The sequence below is a fragment of the Neophocaena asiaeorientalis genome, unplaced genomic scaffold (assembly GCF_003031525.2).
Source record: "Neophocaena asiaeorientalis asiaeorientalis breed wild unplaced genomic scaffold, Neophocaena_asiaeorientalis_V1.1 scaffold220, whole genome shotgun sequence".
NCBI classification, from domain to species: domain Eukaryota; kingdom Metazoa; phylum Chordata; class Mammalia; order Artiodactyla; family Phocoenidae; genus Neophocaena; species Neophocaena asiaeorientalis.
Window position 1 is genome coordinate 7,958,622 of NW_020174042.1, and position 24,038 is coordinate 7,982,659.

General features: G+C 44.4%; 1 protein-coding gene across 4 annotated transcripts in view; it reads right to left on the minus strand.

Moving 5' to 3' along the window:
- Positions 1 to 24,038, minus strand: part of PTCH1 (patched 1) — a 57,905-nt gene that overhangs the window by 33,448 nt on the left and 419 nt on the right. For 2 of the 4 annotated variants that reach the window (XM_024753842.1, XM_024753841.1), the window contains exons 2-8: positions 22,718 to 22,910; positions 5,304 to 5,493; positions 3,609 to 3,678; positions 3,416 to 3,507; positions 1,847 to 2,045; positions 1,426 to 1,547; positions 461 to 608 (exon numbers count right to left, since the gene is read on the minus strand). In XM_024753842.1, the coding sequence (XP_024609610.1) occupies positions 461 to 608; positions 1,426 to 1,547; positions 1,847 to 2,045; positions 3,416 to 3,507; positions 3,609 to 3,678; positions 5,304 to 5,434 (762 nt within the window). In that variant the 5' untranslated portion in view covers positions 5,435 to 5,493; positions 22,718 to 22,910. Of the gene's footprint in view, positions 1 to 460; positions 609 to 1,425; positions 1,548 to 1,846; positions 2,046 to 3,415; positions 3,508 to 3,608; positions 3,679 to 5,303; positions 5,494 to 22,717; positions 22,911 to 23,584; positions 23,818 to 24,038 lie in introns of those variants that run through there. The other 2 variants (XM_024753840.1, XR_003004339.1) reach the window with 2 other exon arrangements.

Sequence of the window (24,038 nt, forward strand, 5' to 3'; positions counted from 1 at the left end):
GGCACTCCTCCCCCTCTTCATTCGCTGGCCACTTTTAAAAGGTCACATGCAGCTCAGTAGAGGTCACTGCTTGGGAAACAAAGGCCAGCTCCTGTCACATGACCTAACCAAGGGGACTGCAGCTGTGAACAGATTCTATGCCTTGCTAATGTTTTCCAGACACCTTTTCTTGCTAACCAAGTGTTTTTTTTAAACACGGTTATGCCTTAGCTCTGGGGTTCACAATTGGTTACTCAAAATGTTTCAGGGCATCACAATTAGAATTAGCATCACCCAGATAGTGAGGTTTTCAATATAAAGAGAAGGAAAAAGTTTTCATTCCCCCCAAGTTCCCAGCATTACAATCAGTTTTGAAAATAAATTCTAATGAAAACAATGCTTTAAAACGTTAAAATGAAGTATTTAGTAACTAAGGGGTCTGTACTCAGGTTCAAAGGGCGTCAGAAGGCCACCCATTTACCTCCACATACGTCCTCTGCCAAGCCTCCAGGATGGCTGCTGCCTTGTCCTCGTTCCAGTTGATGTGCGAGACATACTCATAACCCTTGAAGTGTTCGTACATTTGCTTGGGAGTCATTAACTGAAACATGGTCTGCAAGGCGTGGGCACTGTGATGGGGTGGAAAAGGCACACCATCAGCATCCCCAGGAAGCAGCTCTCACTGTGCAAAATCCCCACAGAGCACCCCCGACTCACTCGCAGCCATTCTGTCCTACGTGAGCACATGTTTCCATTAAAATGGGACCTGGATGGTTATTTTATTTAATAGATTGATGTACCATATTAAAGGTGTAACCTTACAAACCTTTTACAGATACACCCCCAAATTAAATTAATAGGCAATTTCCTTTCTCAGTTTCTAGTCAACGAAACAGGAAGGGTACTGGAGTAGATAGCCTGATCAGATATGCTGGGCTCAGCGCTGCACGCTTGCTTGTGCAGAAATCCCAGACGACAGCTCTCCCGAGGGAGAAATCTCAGACGGAGCGCCTGACACTTGACGGAGCAGAGTCCACAAGTGCACAGAGGATAATTCTTATTTAGCCGTCAGTCGTTGGTCTTTCCCTTTAACAGTCTGTGATGGAGTTCAGCTCACATCATTTAACTCCACGTGGTATGACCAATTCCTCTTGCCTACTTTATAGCTGCCCCGATTTTCTACATCATGGGTAGATCTTCTAAAATCCTACAATCACTAACTACAGTCTCGATGAAAATGATAAACCTTGAAAAGTTCCCCATAAGGTGCTTTTTTGAGCTGGTCTAGTCCACTAATATTTCCTAATATTCTATTACACCAGACAGCTAGCTAGGGTAACAGTTAAGTATTAATACAAATACACTTGCAGACGTCAGAAGGGAAGTGGTTTCTGAGGAAAGGACAAAAAATAGATGGCTTGGATTTTCCTCCGTGTGTTGGATTACCTGACAAGCTTTCCAGTGCTGTTCTTGACTGTGCCACCCACAATCAGTTCCTCCTGCCAGTGCATATACTTTCTGGATAATCCATGACACCCACCATTCAAAACAAGGGCCATATCAAGAGGCTAAAAATAAAAAGACAGCCTCATAATTACAGGAATTAGTAGGCAGGTCACATGCCTTGTTAAAATCCAGTGCATTAAGGGCTTGTTTGTTTCAGTGAGAACATTAATAACAAAGCTAATGAGAGGCGTATGGCAAATCTTACAGCAAAATTTAGCTCTTTAAACAAACTCAGTTCCACAGACCAAAAAAGTCATTGAGAATGAAATCTTAAAAATAAAAATAACAGAACTAAAAATGGGGGCAAATAGCAAGTTTTTCTCCCTTCCCCGCCTGAGAAGCAATCAATGGCTGTACTTACTTTGGTTGCATTTTTGTTGGGGGCTGTGGCAGGGCAGTCTGGATCAGCCGGATTGAGGCAGGGCCGGTCCATGTAACCATGACCAACTTCAGCCTTATTCAGCATTTCCTCCCAGCTGTCCACTTGATAGTTTATTTTCTTTAACTCTTCTAGGAATTCCAAAGGGTCAAAGTTTGTCCACTGCAAAGGAGGCTTACCTCTGTGAAAGAAATTAGGAGGCAAGACAATGAAAAAGAGGCTTCCAAGCCCTTAGTAAAATAACAAGACTGAATCTACTGCATCTGGATTGTATGACGCTTTCTGGGGAAACAACTGTAATTCTGGGACCTTGGCACCAAAACCAAATGCTCCTTTCCAGTATACCTATATGCAAACCTAAGTCAGGAAAATAATTCATGAATGAACATTGCAAACAGAGAGCTTATAAATTAACAAAGGTACCAAAGAATCTTAACTTGCTGATATAGTATATTTAATACCTAACACCCAAATTAGCCAAATGGGTGCTTCTAAGCATGAGACTGAGACCCAAAATTAAGGCGTGGGGGGCGCAGAGGAAATCACAATGTCAAATTAGCACTTGCCAGCCTAATAAATGCTTTGTAAATGTCATCAATCAAAATATTTGATCTCCATTACCTTTAATAATCCCATACTTATGAGCTCTCTCTGACAGCCTGGCAGTCAGCCCCACGAGCCCCCTGCTGCCTCTGCCATCACCGCCATCAAGGCCACTTCCCCCCACACTCACTTTTGAATTTGTGCTGCTGACAGACCAGAAAGGCTTTTGGCTGCCTGTTATGTGGTTCAAACCACACTGTAGCTGCTTAACCAGGCTGAAGTCATTATTCAGAATCTCCCAACCAGAAAACACAAAACCCCTTATTTCCCACCTAAAACTGTACACTGAAGGTCAGGGTATGGCCACTGCAAATTGCTTTTGCAGATATGTGCAAGCTAGGAGAGAAACAATAACCCAAGCAAGCACTAACTCTTGCATAATTAACTGAAAATGTCTACACTGATTAACAATTATTCCTTAAACGATGCCGTGTACATAATATTCAACTGCTAAACTGTGAAGCATCCCCTACCATGACCTTCAAAGATAGTGGATTTCCCTCTTAAATGCCATTAATGTGATCCAAAGAAAGGTCAGCATTTCACTTAACAGGAAGATCTTGAACTTCGACATGTACCCACTAATAAATTCTCTCCTTAAAAAAATAAGCTAAACCTACGTTAAGTGCTTGGTGTACAAAACTGCAAATATTTTAAAGAGTTAAAAATCACACATACTCTGAAATAATTTGCATTTTATTTGCATATAAATGGGCTGGTAAAAGTGAATGAAATTTAATGATGCCTACAGAACTTTTTTTGAAAAGAGGAGAAACATTCTGCCGAAGTGCCCTCTCCCCCAACTATTCACTCAAAACATGCACATGGAATTTCAATGTTTTTATTTCTTGTCCAAAACTGAAATAGAATAAACAATGATAAGGTAACATCAGAAACATTCTAGAGTTTAGAAATCACAGACATCAGAAAACAAGATCACACACTTACAGTAGGTATGCTGTCCCAGACTGTAACTTCGCCCCTTCCCAGAAGCAGTCCAAAGGTGTAATAATTAAACAAGGGTAAAGATATTCTATTATCTGTCAAAGTTGAAAAGTATAGGCCACGCATTAGGCTAATGTATACCACTGGGCTATTTGAGAATTTTTGAGAATTTTTTGCAAACAGAAAGAAAATATACCTGATCCATGTAACCTGTTTCTGTGATAAGTTCTCCAGATTTATAACACAAATGTTCCAATTTCCATTGCCTATTAAAATAAAAAGCAGAGACAAAAGTTTCTTATAGTAATAAAGGAAATGTATGCAAAATCAGAACTACAGAACATACAGAGAGAACTGCAATTTTGATCACTTTTCAGTATCTGTCAAAATGAGCAGAGCTTTGCCAAATGGATTCAACAAGCTTGCTTTAATGAATAGATAATACTCAACTGTAATTAACATGTGGGGTGTTTATGTAAATGAATGCTACCCAAAGTACTTGAAAAGTCTTGTTTTCTTAAGTGTTCTCCCAATAATCTTGTTTACACCATTAATCTGCTTTTCCACATACATTAAACAACTTCAGGGCAGATAATTCAGAGTCGAATTATCACAAATTCCAAATAGGTGGGGACTAAATTAGTAAGGTTTATATATAATGTATTAACATATATTGAGGTGGGAAAATATTACTTTTTTTTTTACTGGTAAATTATGTCCTTATTAACAGAGTGTTCAAAATGAACTTTCCTGCTCTTAACCACAAATGCTATAAAGAACATTACCAGGTAGATTGGTTTCCCACTTTACATTCTTCTATTCTTGTCCTACAGAAATTATATCAAATATACTGATCAACAATTACCTATACTATCCATCGTCTATTATAGCATTTTGTTATCCCTAGAAGAGTGCTATATAAGCCCAGGCCTTCCCAAGTGTATTAGGGAAATGAGTCTAATTTGAAAAAAGAGAAAATTAGGAAAAGGTGGGGATGGGAACCCCAGGAAAAGAAAAAATATAAAACTCCTTCTAGACTGCTCTGTTTCATTGGTCTCCTTTTTCTTCTATTAGTCGCCCAAAAGAACGTTCTGGACTTCGCCCTCTTCCTTGTGGAACCTTCCCATCCATCCCTCAGTGCCCCGCTGAAATGCCACCTTTTTGCTAAGCTTTCTTTGATCAGTGCTGTTGAAAGTGACCTCTTTCTCTTGAACCCCAGAGCAATGCTGGTCGGCTCTCCTTCTTGACACTGGAGCACCTGTAGGAGGGACTGCCTGTGTTTGGCTTTGTACATGCTTCTCTGTATTGTCTTTCCTCTCCCTAACTTAGGCTGTGGTGGTTTCATTCCAGAACTCCTCCTATGCTTTTACTACATCCACAGCATTGCTAAATTAGCTACAAAGCTAAAGGGTAGTATTTGGTAAAGGTGTGTGAATCCACCTTACTCTGCCTACCTGTCCCCAGGAATTCACCACAGTGGCTCAACCCCCTATTTTTTGGTGACACATACCAACCGCTAACATCTGTAATGAATAAAGTAATGAGAAGTAACTTCTTTTTCTTTCTTATTCTTTGTGAGGTGACTAAAGGCAATTCAAAATGTAACCGTTCCAAAAACAGGTTAAGCAGTGAAACATCTTCAGGACGGTGGACAGCCATCCAAATGGCTGCTTGAAGGACCATACTCATTTGGGTACAGTGGCAAGATACTCACTGAAAACACATTATAAAGTAATGTAGTTCACGTCACTAAACTTTAGAGACAAATCAAGATTTTAAAAAGCACTTCACGAGAAAACTGTTTGAACTAACACTTCCGCTGTATTTCCAGGGCAACTTTATTTGCTAAAACAAAGGGGTCTAAACCAGCAGCCTCTCCCCACCACCTTACCTGTTATACATATATACATGGACCCGGCTGGCCTGGAGCGCCGAGTCCAGGTGCTGTCGGAGTGCCTCCGTGGTCAGGACATTAGCACCGTCTTCCTTGGGGGTCTGGATCATGAGTTGAGGATTAAACATAGCCTCTTCTCCAATCTTCTGGCGAGTGTAATTTAATTCACGACTTACTCGCCCACCAACTGGTAAACACGTACAGGTTTCAATTAGAACAGCAAAATCCCCACAAATTCACATTCTGTTACCTCACTAACAGGAGCAGGGTACACGATAAATGAACTCTGGTCACAGAAATGTATGGCTGATGTCTAAGGGGTAACATTCACTTTATTATGACTGGCAACGTTAACTCTACCGATAACAAACATATAAAAAATACTCACTAAAACCTATTAACAATGGTCCTGCCTGTCACACACGCAAACCTAATGCATGCGTGCTTTGTGTACCTTCTAACTAACACACCATATGTATAAAGGGGGAGGGGGGGGAAGGAAAACTTGAGACACTTTTCCTTGCAGACCAGACCAAATACCCCTGTTACAATTTCTTTCACTTGTATAAACAATGTGCCCCTGCAGCACATTTCAAGATAAATGGCTTCAATTTACACTCTTCTCCTAAATAATCTGGCAAAGGTAACAAGGAAATGTTTCTTCTTGTTGGAAAAAGAAACAAGGAAAGGTGGCAAATGTGTATTTAGCACAAAACTTGCCAGGAGAAGATAAATAATGTGATTTATGTCAGATGCACAAGGGGAAATCCCACTTGAGAAGAACCAAATGTATCAGCCATGGCTGTCTTGGGAGGCCCTGGAACCTGCTCTCTCAGATTCACCTGGTCAGCGTCCAGAAAGCACAGGTGCCAGGTTCTGAGTCACCTGGGGGCGGGCTGCCTGTGTTCTGGAAGCTCCCCTGGTGATTCGGAACCCCTGCCCCAGCTTCTCCAGCAGGCGGCCGAAGCTGGGCATGAGAGAAGCCAGCACAACAAAGCACGAGTAATGTTGTTACTAAAAACTGCTTTTTTTGTCTTCTTCCTCGGGTTCTAGGCTGTATTTCAATCAGGGTTTTAGAACGCGCCAAGCTAAGGATGCTGCACTGTCTGGGACATATGGAGGGAAAGGAGTTTTACTTCTCAACAGGGCCCTGATGGGAGCTGTGAAATGAAGCTCTGGAGAGGCTGCTTTGATTCAACACGGCGAACGGTAAGGGCTTTGAGGGAAGGCCCGCAGGGACAGCTAACAGAAGAGAATCCTCGAGCACCCTCACCCCTACACACTCCAGTTCCAAAAGGCACTGCAAGCTGAATGTTTACTGAAAAGCAGGCCTTCAGTTCTATCTTTTAGAAAGAACCCTCAGGGATCATCTTAGCTTTCCCACGAGGAAGAGAAATCCTTTTTCTTCAAGTTTAGTATTCAAGGACATAAACATTTGGTTTGAGCAAGTAAATAAGTACTGGGAACAGCGGGTTGTTTAGTTCTCTTGGCATATTTTATAAACAAGGGAGCAAGCTAAAAAGCAAATAATGCCCTCATTAGGAAAACTAGTCCAGATTCGCAGACTGGCAGAGTCATCTGTGCAGGTTCACGCAGATGGCCAAGGCCACCGTGGAACTCTGTGAGGTGAGGTTGAACATACTGTGGTGCGTTGGAGAGACAAGAGGAAGAGGGAGGGGAGGGGGAGGGGGAGGGAGGTGAAAGAGGAGAGAGAGGGAAATGATCATTGGCTATAAAAACTATTTAGATGCTGCAGAAAACTTTGGCAGATAGCCCAGGGAACTCCTGAGGCCCCAGTAATCAGTTTGAAGTTAAAGACCATAGGAAAAAATAGGAAACAACTTGCAGCAGACCCTGCATTTACATAAGGCCATAGGCCTTCTCAGGATGCTACATAAAAGCTGCCTGCAGGCAGGGTCTGGCTCCTTCTGGCAGGAATCACTATGTATTATGTCAACCAATTAGTGAACTGAATCACACTCAATCCACATTCTCTAGAGAGAGAAAAGCTGTTTGAGGTCCCCACCCCCCCACAAAAAAAGCCAATTATTAGTCCAGAAGTCACTCCTGAAGAGCTACAGAGCTGCACACCAAGGAGCTCCAAATAGGCTTTTTGAAGAAAAGCTCAACCCCTCCTTTCTTCTGGCTATCAGACATCGATGCCCCGTGCCTATCAGTCATCTGTACCTGCCTCCTTAAGCACTGGCATAGCACGTGACTTCTCACTCATGCTGCTTACAAAGTCGTAACGCCAGGTGAATTCAGACCATGAGGTAGAAACAACCACCACCAAAGCAGGACCATAGACCTCCCCGCGGCCTGCTGCCCCCCGGCCCCTGCCTGCCCAGCAGAGCGGCTGCCTACAACTATAACCAATAAGGTGATGACCCAGGAGAGAAGTGCACACAGAAATAAAAACCAAATGCAAGGTTCATGCTGCTAAGAACTAACTCTTCTAGACCAATCTCATAATGGTTCGATTAATTTACCTCAGGGGGTTTCAGAAATGATGCTATTTCCTACAAGAGATAAAATGTACCTCAGGGATTCCATAATGTCACCTTTTTAGAGTTTTCAAGATGTATATTTAAATAAACACCTATATTTTAATAAAGGGGTACATTTCTCACATCTCTAGAATTGAAACCTTTTTGTTCTTCCACCTCTTTACGCTAGTGATAAATGTGAATATTTTGCTAACATGACAACCAGTTTCAACGAAGACAAGACTATTATCATTGGTAGATCTAGCAACTAGAGTTGAAGGATCCTGAATTCTAGTTTCCACAACCAGCTATGCTGTATCCTACTTTTGAGTACTGTTAAATTAGATTTACTTTTCCATATTACATGACCATAGTTTACTTAACACTTCATCTTTTATAAACAAATATGAATGTTTCTGCAAAACTATTCAGTAACTTTTTAAAAAGTTTAGTTGATATCCACTTTCTCTGATAAATAGTTGTAACATGACTCATTCAGCCAGCAAGCATTTGTGGGGTTCATGCTATGTGCTGTGTATTGGGGTGTGTGGTAGATTAGACAGCTCCAAGAGGCTCGCTGGCCAGTGAAGCAAACAGGCAGTACACAAGCAAACCAATGTGGTAGTTTCATGGCATGACAAGTGCTATGGAGGAAATCAAGGTGGCGATGCCATGTGAGTTACTGGGTGGTGGGGCAGGGGAAAGGCCACTTCAAATGGAGTTGCCAGGGAAGACCTAAAAGGAAGAGATACTTATGTTGACCCTGAAGACCTGGGGAAACAGCATTCTGGCCAGAGGAACTAGCAACCACAAAGTCCTCAGGTTTGGCTTGCAACAGGGAGAGAAAGAAGGCAAGAGTGGCTGGAGCTTGGTGAGACCATAATCGTGTCATTCCCTTGGTTGCACTGGGAGACTTAGCTCCTTCTCAGGTGGACCTGTGTCATAAACTGCACAGCACTCATATGCTCTTACATCAGTATTCACCCAAGTCACTCTAGAACAAGCTACCAGGAACAGAAATCCTTCTGGACAGGGCAGTTTTACAGATTCACTGACTTTTGCGACTCTAGCAAATGCCTATCCTACATCACAGCTGAGTGACGGCCCCGAGCTGTTCCTTATCTTGCTGTCTTCCTTACCAGGCAGGAGTGTGAAGCTATGGTCTCAGGAAGCCTTTTCAAGTACTGAAATTACAGGTGTGGTTTGGGGGAAATTGTTTGCTCCCTTCTCTTTACCATTATCAAGGTCAAAGTCCTTTTTTTTTTATTTTTATGTTGTGTGTTTCGGAACAGCTGTCTAATAGCCCTTTATTTTTTAATTTTTTTTAACATCTTTATTGGGGTACAATTGCTTTACAATGGAATATTTATGAAATACCGCACAGTCATTTTTGACTACTGAGCGGAATGACCTGTGAGGTCCAGCATTTGTGATACAGATGTAGGTATACAGCCATGTGAACAGTGGTTATTACTGTGCAGTGGTTTTTGAATAATATTTACTCACTTTACTTTTGGGGGTTTATCTCTATTTCTTAATCCTTCTGCAGTAAACACGTATAATTAAAGACTCCCGTGTGACAAGAAGAGAAAAACACGAAAGCTACTTGACTGGCATCTGAATTAAAAACAAACTCAATGCAAAAATATTATGCATCTCTATCATATTCTGAAGTCCTCTGATGTTTTTTTTCCTTCTTCCAAACCGGAAAACTGTAACAACAAAATAACAACCAAGCTTTTTGAACAACACTCAGGAAAACTGTTACTTAGGATCCCGGACACAAAATAAACGTTTACATGTGTGTGGTGCTTTGCACTTGCAAAGCCCTTCACACTCATCATTTACTTATTTTTAAACATTTTGCTTACTGCTACTCCCCAGTCAAGATGGGGCAAGGTGGAATGGACAGGCAATGGGAACAGATATCAGAAGACCTGGGTTCTGAGTCCCAGTCTTACCACCCGAGGCACTGAAATCTGGGATACAGTTGAGTCTCAGGAACCTTCTGCGTAAAGTAGAATAAAAATGATACCACTGACCTCACAGGATGGTGTGAGCACTGACAATTATATGAAATTTCCCAAACCCTTAACCAGGTGCCGAGCAGACATCCATTCATTTATTTGTTTAGTGCAGGGCATGCATCATCACCCTTATTTTACAGAGCAGGAGACGGAGCTGCAGAGTTTGGGTGACTTGCCCAAGGTTATCAGCTGATACGAGGTGGAATCAACCTTTAACTCTGAGCCCAACTGTCCTGCAAGCCTCAGGGCTTCTGTGCACCAGCTGAGATTATGAGTTCAGGCGCGCCAAATGACACATACCGGACTACGTAAGCTCACAGATAAGAGTTTTCAGAATGCACAAAAGTATTGCACAGGACAAATAACTGGTATCTTTATTTAAAGGACAACAATGTCGCCTCTCAGATGGTTCACCACCACTGAAAAGACAGGTTTTTTTTCCATAGGGCCCCATGGGCAGTCGTAGACAGGCCCCATCTGCCTCTGGTCCTCAGAGGTGCCTGTCTTAGAGGGGGCAGAGAGAATGAGGGCACACAGGGAACAAGCAGCCCTAAGCCTCTTTACCTACAAATTCTGCCATTTTGTTTTCCAGGAATCGGAGGCTTAAACCAATTCTTCGAAAGAGGCAGGGTAAAAAAAAGCATCACTTCTGCTGATCCTTTCCTCTGCGAATCAAACCAAGTATAGTTTTCCAGGGTGAAGAGGGGCCAACACAGGTAGGAAACCATTCCGCTCAGGGGTCCATACCCCCAGGCCAATGGCATTCCAATCCATGGTAGACACCAGACGGTCCCCATGATGTTCTGCTGGATTGTTCCTCAGCACGGCCTTTCACACAGAGCTTAATAAACATCTGTGGCATTCATGCAAAAAGCTTTTGGCAAAAGCTGATTGTGATTCACATAAAGATGTTCTGAAGGACCAACCAAAGTGTTTTTCACAATAAATTCCAAGTCCTTTCAGGGAGGCACTGTCCGCTACCCACTCACCTCGGTGCACACTCAGGGTGTCGGATGAATAAATGAATGAGCAGCCTCAATACAGAGCCTTGGGAACAGGCAGTCATCTGTATAAGATATTAATTCTCCCCAAAGCCTCAAAAGTCAATCAGTCAAAACAAATGACCCTTTCAGCCTGAAAAGTACCCACTCAGAGTCCAATTAGGAAAATGGGGTCTGTGTATATGCAAGTGGGGCATTTGCATTTGATTAATCCCATGAATTATCTAACAGCCTCTAGACAGATTTTCTCCCCCTTTAGTTGCTTCGGGTCCTTCTTTCAGTCTTGTGATTAGTGATTGTGAGCATGAAAAAGTGCAAATCTCTAAAAGGGTGTAACTGTAAAATTACTAGCACCAGCTCATTTTCTAAACTGAAAAAAAATGAAGATTCAGTAATTTGGGCCATTGGCTGAGAACTCCTGGGCTGTGAGTTTTAGTCACTCTTCCACCCATCTCTTTTATTCATGACTAGCCAACTGCTGCTTAAGCTTCTGGGCTGTTTTTCTCCTGGTGGGATTGTGCCCTTGGGCGTTGCCATGGGAAAATGCTAGAATCATATAGCCCAAAGAGAATCTGTCTTCATGAAGTGAACCCAGCGCGATGAAGACAGCAAAAACAAGAGCAGGACAGACACACCGCGACGCCTCCCCAGGGACCGTGAGGGGGGAGGAGGGCCAAGCTCAGTGGCAGCAGCGGCTCTGAACATGTGCCTGCTACTAGCCCCCGCACCAGCTGTTTGCGGTACCATCTGTTCCCACCCGGGCTGCTTCCTCTGAACGGCGTTCCCTGAGGCCGCCAGCTCGCCCTGTCGGACACGATCAGGTCAGCCCAGCACCCTGCCCACACTGGACCTGCTGCCTGCCACAGCTCCCCCGACCCGGTATTTCTCACAGGGCCACCAGCTCCCAACATGACACTGCATCTGTCAGGAGGCCCACTCTTCACTGGTCACTTGCTGCTGTGGCAAATCAGGGCTGGGGTCAACCCCACCTATGACAGGCTGAGTGAAGTCAAGCCTGCAGAAGGATGTTACTGGCTTCCAGCATAGAGCTCGGCTCTATCCCTAACTGCATACTTGCCCGGCTGTGAACTGTCCCAGGTCCCACCGTGATGGCACCCAACTGCTCAAGTGCCACGGGCAAGCAGATGCAAACCCCAGTCCTGTCCTTCAGCAGGAGCTGAGGACCCAGGAGGGTCTGACACAGAGCAGCATGCTTGCTCAGAGGCAATGCTGCACCAGGAAGTAGAACCCAGGGACCAAAGACAGCATGTTGTTATCAAGTTCTAAGTTCTTAGTGAAGGCCTCCTAATGTCTTCACAAGGACACAAAGCAACTGAACGACAACAAAACCAAATGTGAGCAAGGGCTGTGGGCTCTCTATCTAGTAGTCAGGCTGTTGGATGACATCAACCCCGGTTCCCTTCTCCCAGCTTCTGTGGGGCGGATGTCACCTCTCTGCTCTGAACCGTCTTCTTGCCATGATCCAGCCTGGGCCTCTTTTCACTGGCCTCCTGCTTGAGTGGCCTGGGGAGCGGGGAGACAATGTGAGTCCCCACCTTCGCATACAGGCTCCCTGGCCCCTGTGGAACTCCATGCTGGCCCGATTTATCTCCCGCACCGACCCTTCCCTCTGCATCTGTGTGGGGAGACGCATGTCACTGGTCACTTGGGGCCACTTTCATGATTGTGTGGCCATCAGGATTAGCTGGATTAGGGGCTGATGCATAAGGACCCCCTGGTGCTGTGAGGAAGTTTCGTCACTAGGTCAGCATGGTGTGAACTATGTTCTGTCACCACCACCACTCCTATAGTCACCAACCGAAGAAAAGTGGGGGTGGGGGGAGGGTGGCAGAAAAAATGCTTCCAGAGCAAAAATGCATGAACTCCTCATAGCAATAAATTCCCCCATCATGCATTTCGAAGGACATGAACCATTGAAGACTGTCTCCCTTTTAAACAAGAAACCTACAGGATTCTTTTCTTACCCATAAAGAATTTCATGGGTCTGAGAGTGGCGGTAGGTGGAATGGTAAGCATAGCTGCCATAAGACACAAGGAACTTCTATTCTAGCCCTTTGCTAAAACCAGTCAAGCAGTTTGGGAAGAGAGTCAAACTGTTGGAACCTTATTACGTTCAAGGCGAACTAACACCTCCACAATGGTCAATTCTCATTCTTCTAAAGATGCTTACACTAGCTCACCTAAGGGGGATTCCCCTGTTTAATTAGAAGGAAAACAATATGGACAGGAACAGTGGAGGGAATGGGAGGGGGGCAGGGGGAACAAGAGGATGGGGAGAAAACCAGAGGCACAACTCTTAACTCCTTTTAAAAATTCACTAACTGAAAGTTTTCCTCCCAGGAAATCATTTGGCCCATTCACCTACGCCAACCTCCCATCCTGGCCGCCACTCATGTGGACCCTGCATGAAGTAAACACAATTTGTAGAGAAAGTAATGGGATTTCTGCAAGTGTGTGTGAGTGTGTGTGTGTGTGTGTGTTTTATAGAATAGTCCCTCTTGCACAGAATCGGGCTGTTCCATCAAAGCCGTATCTGTTATATTTCTGTCTTTCTCTTCTGTTTGGCGTATTCACCAACAAGAGAAAAGGAGGTAAGCTTTGGCGGCCCTGACCTGCAGCTGGAACACAATACTTTCGCACAGCCCTGCCGACCCCTGACATAAATTTTACACCGCAGCTGGCATTTACACACTCAGCATTACCATATGTATAGCTGCTCCGTGCTAATTATGCTAATCACCTGTCTAACTCGCTCCTGCGAAAAATGGTTGTATTTAGCAGTCCAGTGCCTACCAATGCAGCTTACTGTGTGGCTGAAATGTACATTCAGACGGCCCTGAATGGCAAGATTTTTCCACGTTGCTGGCTACATTCAGGCCTCAGAAAAATTTATTCAAGTCAACTGGTTTCGGTCCGCAACAAAAAAGTTACGAGAAAAAAGTGAGTGTGTTCTTGCCCTAACATTCTGGATCTGCTTGCAAGCAAAATGATAAATCAATTGGTGTGGGAAACAAAAAGGGAGAGAGATTTCTTTTGGGAGCCATGTGAAACTGTAGCCTATTTAAAAAAAAAAAAAAAAAGAAAAAAAAAAAGGGTCATCCTATTCCCCAAATCTCTAGAAAGAGCAGTTAATAGATATTTAGCCCTAATCCCAATTCTCTCAAATTGCAAGCTTTGTTTGCAATTAAGCAAGGTATTAAACATGTGCAGTTTTTTTCTGGATCATGTGTGACAAAAATGATGGTATCGTTTTTTTAACTTATTACAACACTGTATGAACCTCGGGGAAAAAAATCAGGTAAGAGGAAAGAAAGAATGTCTTAGGTAGTCTGGGAAAATTATTTCGTTACTTTATCTTTTAGAAAGCTTCTACTTAAAAAGACACTGTGTGATATTTACATCTATTTGGTGAGGTTTTCTGGCTTCTCCACTAAAGGAGCAAAAGAAATCAAGGGAATAGGGGTGGGAAAGATGGGAGAATTCAAAGTAAGAAAAAAAGTGGTTGGGGAGGGATGGAGGGAGGGAGGGAGGGAGGGAGAGAGAGTAAAAAAGTCGACATTTTCCTTAACCTCAAAATTCCTGTTTTTATCATCAATGTTTCTTAAAGCAATTTTCTCAGATCATGCTACAGAATGGATTTCTAAAATCAAGATAATATTAGTACAGGTTGTTTTAACAATTCCCCAAGTCCAAACTGAAACCCCATTTCCTCCTAACTCACAAAATACTTCCCTATTAATTTCTAAAAACCCTGAATCTAGTCATCGTAAGGACTGCTTAGTATTGATTACCTGGGTGTACAGATATGTCTAGGCATTCCAATTTCCACAGCACACAAGACACATTCTACTGGAAGGATGGCCCAAAATGCTTCGTTACTTTCTCACCTCTAAATGATCATCATTAGATTCTTTATTTAAATTTAGAAACTGGAAGCAAACTGGAAGGCCATTCATTTTGCAGGGTAACTTGGGTTACCCTCCCCTCAATGCTACAAAACACCAGAGCAGCTCTGTGATGAATCTCAGGTTTACACACAGAAGGTGTACCGACCCAGCAGGAAGGGGCTGTGAAAGAAGCTGGCCTCTCCTTGCCTTGCTTCACTCAGCAGCTTTCAATTTAACTCACAGCTGATAGAAAGGGTGATGCTCACAGTAACTTGAAGATGCCGCTATGAAGACAACAGCTCTCTTCCCATCGGCTCACCCCACCATTCTGTTCCACATTTTATAAGCTCATCTGACCCAACGAAGCAACATTATCCAAGCCACATCCTGCTCTCTTTGGCATCCCAATTCAAGTTGCTTTTCCTTGCCCGTACGAAGTATTAATTCAACTGGGTTTTTGTAGTTTCAAATCTTGACTATGCAGCCAAAAATACAAATGACACAATCACTACTGTGCTCAATGCAGAGGGCTTACCCCTCTCATTCCCTCTCAATCTCCTGCTCTTCTTAAACAGAAGATGGACCACCCTGCCTCATGGCACAGAGCAGTGTTTACATTGCAGTACTTGACTGTGTAATACATCTGGCATTTTTGGGCAGGATTCCTGAGCTAGGGGCCAGAAGCCCTTAAGCAATGATTTAAGGGGAAAAAATCGTGCATATGTACTTAACAAAGCCCACTTCCAGTTCCTTTTGCTTACTTTCATACATGTTTCATCAATAACTGAAGACTAGCTTGGTTGATGAATTGGGGACGTCTACTGTTTTTCATTTATTTTAACTATAATAAATAAGGCTTGTGCTGCGGTATGGAGACTTGCTTCTCACTAGCCTTGCCTTCATAGCCCGTTTTGGGACCCACAGGGAGTGTGGATTATTTGGGCCAACTCACACCTGGGTTTCTGGATTGGTAATAAGGCCCTGCCTCCACATTATAAACCTCTCCAACAACACACTTGTCACTCATTAGCAAGTACCTGACTGCCCAGCAACAATACAGTTTCCTTAACACATGACAGCTGTTTTTCCAACTATGCTCTAAACCCCCAGTACAACAAAATGGTCACAGTCCTGAAGGAACTGAGGACAGGATGCGTATTTCTGTACATACAACGCCCCAAAATCTCCACAATGGTCAAGCAGTTTCTCAATGGCAGCATTCTCATGATTTGAAAGGCTTATTTCTTCTGTCAAACTTAAAGGTATATGTAGGAAAACTGAGATACTGCAGTATAAGGGAAACAACAATCCTAAATCCAGTTTAAGAGGGAAAAAAAAATCTAAGAAGTATTACCATAAAGCACCTACATTCGGAGTCTGGAAGCAAAGAGTAATAAAAGTGTTTATATTTTGGTGACGCTGATGATGTCTCTGTGGTCAAGGGAGGTTTCCACTGAGGAAATCCCAAGGAGCTTCCTTCCTCCTGGACTGCCAGAAACGCCTTCATGAGCAAAGCTGTCTGCTTTCTGGGATGTCAACTGAGATTTCTCATGTGGATGGACCATCTAATACTGTGGCATCTGCCAAAATCTGGATGTGGAAACCTGTCCTCTTCCATCTCAATCTAAGCTCCATGTTCCCTTTGGTTTTGATGTGGGTTTCACCCAGGGAAAAAGCCTGAAGGTGGAACACCTGGGCTGGAATGTCATGGTGCCCGTTTCACTTACTATCTCAGAAATGCTATGGGGCCCAATTCTTCCACATTTCATACGGTACATTAAGCACAGGGGACCGAGACTTGTTTCACAGTCCACATGTCAATGGATTCTAAAGTTACGTCAAAAGCTCATTAAAATGCCATGACTCTTCAATAGGGGAAGCACATCTGCTGATAAGACCCCATCAAAGAGTATGGTCTTGAAACAAACCCTCACCAACCTACGAACCCCAAGGATGCAAATGGCAGCTCTGCATCTAGAATCTCCTACAGCTGATTTGAAATAATACATTTACTAATTTCTTCCTGTCAGTTTGTGATTAACCAGATTTACTACCATTTCAGATTTCACACTAGTAACTCCAGAGATCCACTGCGAGGAAATGATTTGGGCAGTTTATGAATAGGTGGGTAGAAGGAAGGGTGAGAGGCAGAGGGAGAGAAGAGAGGAGGGGAGATGAGCAAAGGGATATAGGTGAGGGAGGAGGGAAGGAGAATGGAGAAAAGGTTCTGGGAACAGGTGAGCAGCAAAGGAGATAACAGTATTATACTAATAGAAAAACAGTGCTAAGTTAAAATACTGTATTTCTGCAAAGTGGCTTCTATTAAATCTGGTCTCCTTTCAAATAATTTTAAATATTTCCATACTTGTTTTAAAAGCCAAAAAAAAATTCTTTTAAATAAAACATCCCCCTCCTCTCAACCAGTTGAATAGACTACTCCTCAGGGGCTAAATCTGGGCAGATTGCTGGCATGGACAAAGTGTGTGTGAGGGGGGGAGCCATATAAATGGCCCCTTCCACTGCACCATAATCGTGACCCCCCCAGTAAGAGAAGGAGGGCAGACAAGTTACAGCTCAGCCCGAGTGGACAGAGCTCCAGGGGTCACAGGGAGGTCAACTTTGAAGGAGAAATCCCAATGAAATATAAACATGGCACTGTGGAAACCAGACAAATCTCCCATAGCTTGTCCAGCCTGCGTTAATCTCGCCATCAGCTGTGGCGCATAATGCAAACAAACCGATCCAGCGGTTCATACATCTGGAAACTGTCATCTTCTGGAGCCTCCAAGCAGCGTTCCGTGTATCTGAAACACCCCCTCACCCAACCTGACTTCTAAACTTGTCGGCAGGCAGCAGAGATATGATGATTCACAGGGTCAACTACCCCGGGAAGAAGGCATCTGAGGCTACTTGTTATTTTTAAAGCAATTATTGTTGGGCATTCATTTTTTTTTATCATTTTTCTCCAGATATGAAAGATATGCCACAATTGCTTCCACCTGTATGTATGTGCCCACTATCAGAATCTAATCAATACCTATCTAAAAAGCATATTCTTGACTTTAAAAAGTGCCTAGGCAACCAAGGAGCAGAAAGGAGCTTCTGTATTTCATTCTTTTTGTCCCTTGTGACATGCCCCAAACCCCAAACTGACAGCCCCAGAAAGCAGAAACTGGGTGATAACCTTGGAAAGGGCAGTAAGAGCAGAGCCCACGCACCGCCTGTCTGAGTGACGTGCCTCAGTCCCTCGCTGTCTCTTTGGTTCTGCTGCATAAGAGCAAGCACCTGGGGAAAAGCGGTGTGTGACAGGAACATCTGGAGAACTAGACCACCAAAGAGCCAATGTCCTATGTGGGCTTCGAAAAGGAGCCGTTATTGCAGTATGAACAAAGTCCAGTGGTGTCTTTTATTGCTTTTTACAAAGTCACGGTCATGCTAAAAACCTTCAGCCTACTGTGTTTGAAATGCACTGAAGTCTATCTGCAAAATTAAGTTACCTGAAGGAAAAGGAATAAAAAGTATTCGAATATAACACTTCTCCTTTCTTCTATGCCTACCCCCACCCACTCTCTCAACTTCATGATGTTTTTATTTGCTACGTAATGTAATTCTAAGAATAATCAAAAATTTAAATTATTTGCATGAAAAAAGTTAGTTACCTGGGTCAGTAAATACCGGGATGGGGAGGGAGGGTGGGTTACCTTGAAAATAAAACTTTTGCATTTATAGCAATGCTTTAGCAGCCACAACTCTGTCATAATAAAAGCCTTCCATCTGCACAGCATGGGGCTTCCAATTGAAATCTATCATCTAAACCAGTGGTTCTCAACTGGGGCAATTTTGCACTGCCCCCCCCCCCCCCCACACACATTTGACAACGACTAGAACATGTTGTCACAACTGGGAGAGTGCTACTGGCATCTAGTGGGTAGAATCCAGGGATGCTACTAAACATCCTACAATGCACAGGACAGCTCCCACAACAGAGAATTATCCAGCCCAAAATGTCAATAGTGAGAAACCTTGCTCTAAACTGAAAAGGATGGTGAAGCTCAATTATCTCCTCTAACTGCCTGACTTAGAGCCAAGAACACCGAAGGCTTATGTTAGCAACTACAAACTCTAGCTACAAACTCGAGAGCACTTAGAAACATCAAGCAAGCATTTTTTAACAAAACTTACCATTTCCCTTAAAAAAACAATCAGTCACAATTTGTGTCCTCTCTTGATACTGGCCTCCAGAGATGTTAATAACCAAACACAAGGCGATATGGATTCATTTCAAGGCTGTTATTTTTTGCAGTAAAGGAGGCTGGGGGCTGGGCAAGCTTTGAGAATAAAACCAAAAAGCTCAAAAAGATAAATGAACATTCTGTCACTGGAGAATTATGACAACAAACTTGTGTCTGAGAGAGGGCTGGAGTGGGGGGTAGATATTAAGTGAGACAGAAGCATAAAAGTGCTAAGCAAAAATGAAAAGCCAACAGAGAAATGGGCAAGGTTAAAAAGAAGGCATTTCCCTTCTATGCCCGAAAGGATGAGAAGCACTCTGGTACCAGGGAGGGCGCTGGAGGCCGAATACACCAGTGTAAATCTTGAGGCAGGCAAAGAATGGCTAAAAGGAAGAGCTGGCAGCCCCCTCAGCCAAACACTCTGCACACATCTGAGACCTTCCTGCTATGCATCTGGACCTTCCAAGCCTCAAGGCTTTCCACATCAAACCTGATGCCTCAACCAAAGGCAAGCACTGGGAGTTCTCCCAGAGGCCACACCCCTGTCCTCTGTGCCTTTGCCCAGGCTGTTCCTTTGGCCTGGAATGCCCCACCACCCTCACCTCTCCAGCCCTGGTCCTGACTCAGTCACCCTCCCTCAGGGCTGTCCTGGAAGGTGCCCCTGCCATCCTACCACTTGTCTGTGTGTCCGGTGGGTAGAAGTCCTCTGAATGTATCTGGGTATAGATGTACACAGTTGCCTTTGTGTTTGCGTATATGTATGTCAATTTTTCACCCACAGGAGAAATAACATTTTCCAAACTGTCCCTCAGCATTCTCTCCCCTTAAAACCTCTTATGCTTTCCTTTCTTCTGTTGCTTTTTAACTAAGGAAATATCCAACCTCTATTCATTTGGTTTATTTAGTGTAGCAACCACACGTGTTTATGTCCAGAACATATGCATTCTCTGTTAAGAAAAGACCATCTAACAGACGTCTTTGCTGATAGCGATGAAGAATTTATCTGACATTAAAGTACACAATGAACCTAAATTCCACATTGCTTCTCATTCTACTCTACTAAAGTCTAGGATAGCAGAGCATTCTTACTCTGAAAAGTAAATGCTTCCACTACTTGCTGTTAACAAGAACACTAAGCTCACTATGTCAGGAACAAGACTTCCTCATTGTTACCTCTACTCTGAATTTAAATTAAAATTATAAAATGGTATGGTGGCCTCCCTGGTTGGGTTTACTTGCATTTATGAAACTGTCGCTTCTTCTACAGGGGAAGAACCTAGCATGCAATGAATGAATGAATGAATGAGAAATCAAGGTCAGGGCAACAGGAGACCAGGTTTACTTAAGTCACTAGTAGGCAAAGTGGACATGGAGACATAGAGGATACATAGTTTCTCATTTGTAAAATGGGACAATAATTCACTTACAAGTTAAAAATGTTACCTAGGTTATCACGTTATAAAAATAAAGATAATAATAGATAGCTACTTTACTGAGTGGTAAGGCATGTCATAATATATAATAAATGGTAAGGGTAGCTACTCAACAAGTGAAAGTATTGAGTAAATAACACTTGGCCAAAGAACCAGTGTGCCACGCTGAAACTGGCAAAACAGAACGGGAAGGAAAATAGCTCAGAGGCCCAAAGTAGGCAAAATGAGTCTTATCTCAGGTGTGTCACTCCCCAACACTCTGTCACTAAGCTAGAGCCCAAGTGAGAAAGCTAATAAGCAGGTTTCTCCTCCCGGGACTTGACGTGAGTTGTGTGATGTAAAAACATAGTTAATTCTAGAAATATTTATAAAATGTTACATAAATAAGTTACATTAGCTCTCTCTTTTTTTCTTCTTACATTCGTTCTCTTTAAACTTATTAACAATCTACTGAAAAGTCTTGCTCAAAACAACAAGGTACAGTCTTTTGTCATCATCATGACACCCAACAAATCTGTTGGCCCAAGTAGCAGAAAGTGAACATTTGGAGAGAGCTGGGAGCCCCCTTTGCTCATCACGTGCTCTGTCTTAGAACCTGTGGTAGCTCCCCACAGTCTAGCCAATCACATCGTTTCCAAACTGCAGTCCTGCGGTCCAGGGCCCAACCCGCTGCCCAGGGCCCAATGGAGCCACTGCACCCTATCCCTATCACACTGGGGATCTCCCACTGCCGGCTGTCCACTCAAGCTTGGGCCTTTGCTTGACCCCCTTTCTGAGCTCTTGCCTACAACTCCCTCCCTCCTCCACTCTCTAGGTCGCTCCAATTTGCCTCACCACTTCCATGGAAGCTTTTTCCTTTTTCCATTTAACTTTCATGGCTTACTGCAATTGGGAGCTCAAATTTAGTGCAAGTCTGACATTCAACTGTAGTAGTTTGAAGTGCATGAATTTGTGCACTTGGAGTGCCTCACATCTTTAGTGTCATTTACAGTGCCTAGACAGTGCTAGGGCCATTATAGATGCTCAGTAAACGTGCAGCTAGGACATCACAGGTGCTTATTAAAACCCTTCCTTATCTATCAATGACAATGAGGTGCTGAGTTGAGGTAAATTACCCCATGGATTCTATCCAAAGAACACTTGTATTAATTACCAAGCTTCTTAAGGTAAGAATGTTTTCTGGTCTTAACTATTTGGACTATTATTTTGTCACTACTCAACGGAAGACACCACCATATTCTTGCAAAACACTGAAAGCTGAATCTTCACAAACAAGGCAAGATTAAAAAAATATTCTCCAAGGTTAGTTCTCCAGCAGCATTCTGAGAGGGATCAATTATGCAATTATGCATGCGACTCTTAGGCTTCCAAATTCTGTCTTAGATAGCTTTCACTAGGAATGCCTCAGATATTCTGGTGTGAAATATCTACATAATTACGGCAATCCTTCCCTCCCAGCTCATTGTAAGAGATTCCCTAAGCAGTGTTTAGGGGTTAAAATGTTTCCAAACAGCAACTGTTACTTTCCAAAAAGAATAAAAAAACAACGAACAGGAAATAAAAACAACCGCTCCCAAAACAAAACCCCTGAATCAAGAGAGTTACAAAAAAAAAAAAAAAAAGTAAAATGTTTCCGTCTGGGGTGTCAGGGGTGGGAGGTGTGATCTATTTTAAATTTACAACCACTTAAAAAAAAGGGTTCAAGAACCCCCAAATTGAGGAATGTGGATAAAAGACTGGCATAACCCCTAGGAGAGCTCCTGCGGCCCCTCCCTCCAAACCCGCTTTCTTAAAACACATTTATTCTTTCAGCCTCTAAAACGCAGCCTTCCCCCAGCATAATTCCATTTTAAAAGCCCCCACCCGCGAGGAAACATTAATCTACTTTGCAAACAAGCGTTCTAGTCTGTGCTTTACTGCTTTTTTTCCAACTCCTTTCCCCCTACCCCCCCCTTTTTTTTGTACCTTGAGACAAATGTTTTTTTCCCCAAGAGTTGAAAGCTGTCCAAAAACAGGACCACACACGATGTCCCGCGGAGGGGCCCCCCGCGCCCCCGCCGGCCCGCCCTCGCCACTCTCTCCCACAACACCTCGCAAAGCGCAGCGCCCCGAGTAGATTACAGCGCGGCCTTTGTCGGGCGGCCCTGGCTCCCGGCCAGGCGCCCAAACAATAAACAATTCCCCCTGTTGCGGGCAGGGGGTTTTCGCTCTTCACAGAAAGGATCTAGGTGTATGCTGGCAAATATCTTCATCAATTGGAAGGAAGGGCAGGGGGCCCGGGGTGGGGGACGAGAGGGCGCTGCGGCGGGCGCTGGATCTCTTACCTTCCACCCACAGCTCCTCCACGTTGGTCTCGAGATTAGCTGCCTTTAATCCCACAGCGAAGGCCCCAAATATGAGGAGGCCTACAACCAAGAACTTGCCGCAGTTTTTTTGAATGTAACAACCCAGTTTAAATAGGAGTCTCTGAAACTTCGCTCTCAGCCACAGCGGCGCTTTCCGGCCAGTAGCTTTCCCCTGAGGATGAAGCAGAAAGGAGGAGTGAGCGCCGGGGAGTCGCGGCCCGCGCGCCCACGCCAGCTTCCGCGCACCCGCCCGGCATCCCGCGACAGCCGTGAGGGGTGCCCTTCGGGCTGGACCCCAGGTCGGCCCAAGGAAACACGAGCGGCGTGGGGGGGCCTGGTCTTAAATCAAAGTCAGGCTGCAGCGTGGCAGCTGCACCTTGGTCACAGCAGGGGCGCCCCCACGCGCGGCCTTCGTAGCATCCCCGAGTGTGACTTGGAGGTCTGGGAGGAGGGGCTGCAAGAACAAGGGGAAGCCGAGGCAAAGAGGCGAGACACCATTCAACACAGGCAATATTCACACCAACCTGGGAAGGGAGGGTCTGCGTAATCCCCGCGATGGAGCCCAATGTTTAAGAACCAGCAAACCACGGCGCCCTTTCCCGCAAGTCCTGCCCCAGCCTTCACCCTTCTCGGGGTGCTCCGGCGAGGACAGAGGCTGGGGGACGAGAGCACTTTGGGAACAATGTTTGGCGGGCTCCCGCGTCCTGATCCCCCGCCCGACGTGGTAGTAAATTGGGATACACGTGGTGAGCGTGGGCGCCGGAGCTCACTCGCGACGTATTTCCATAGCGTTGGGAGACGCCGTGTGAGCTGAATTAGGAAGTGGGGCAGCCATCTGCAACTTACGACAATATTTGTGATCGGAAGAGGGCAGCCACATGGATCTTTCCCTCCTCTCCCTTCCCTTCTGGTTAAACGTGAAAAGCAGCAGAATGCACAGGGTAAGAGCCTGGGCCGACGCAGGCGGGGGTCCTGGCTGGGCGCTGGCTGCTCCCGGCGGTGGCGTTTCCCCGGCGCTGGCCGCGGCCCCGGCCGGCCCCTGTCTGGGTGCTCGCCTTCCCCGGATTCCACACATTTCAGCGAACCTCGTAAACACAATGAACCCGGCCGCTCGGCAGACCCGCACCGCGGATTTAAGGTGGCAATTTGTTTACAACTTTCCCTTTCCCCACAGGCTCTGAGAAGAAGTGGCTCAAAAACTGGAAAAGAAGAGGGGAGATACCCTCTTGCGAGGATAATTTTTAAGGGAGCAAAGATTTCATGCTCAACAAAAGCAAAACCGGCTGCCAAAAAAGGAAAC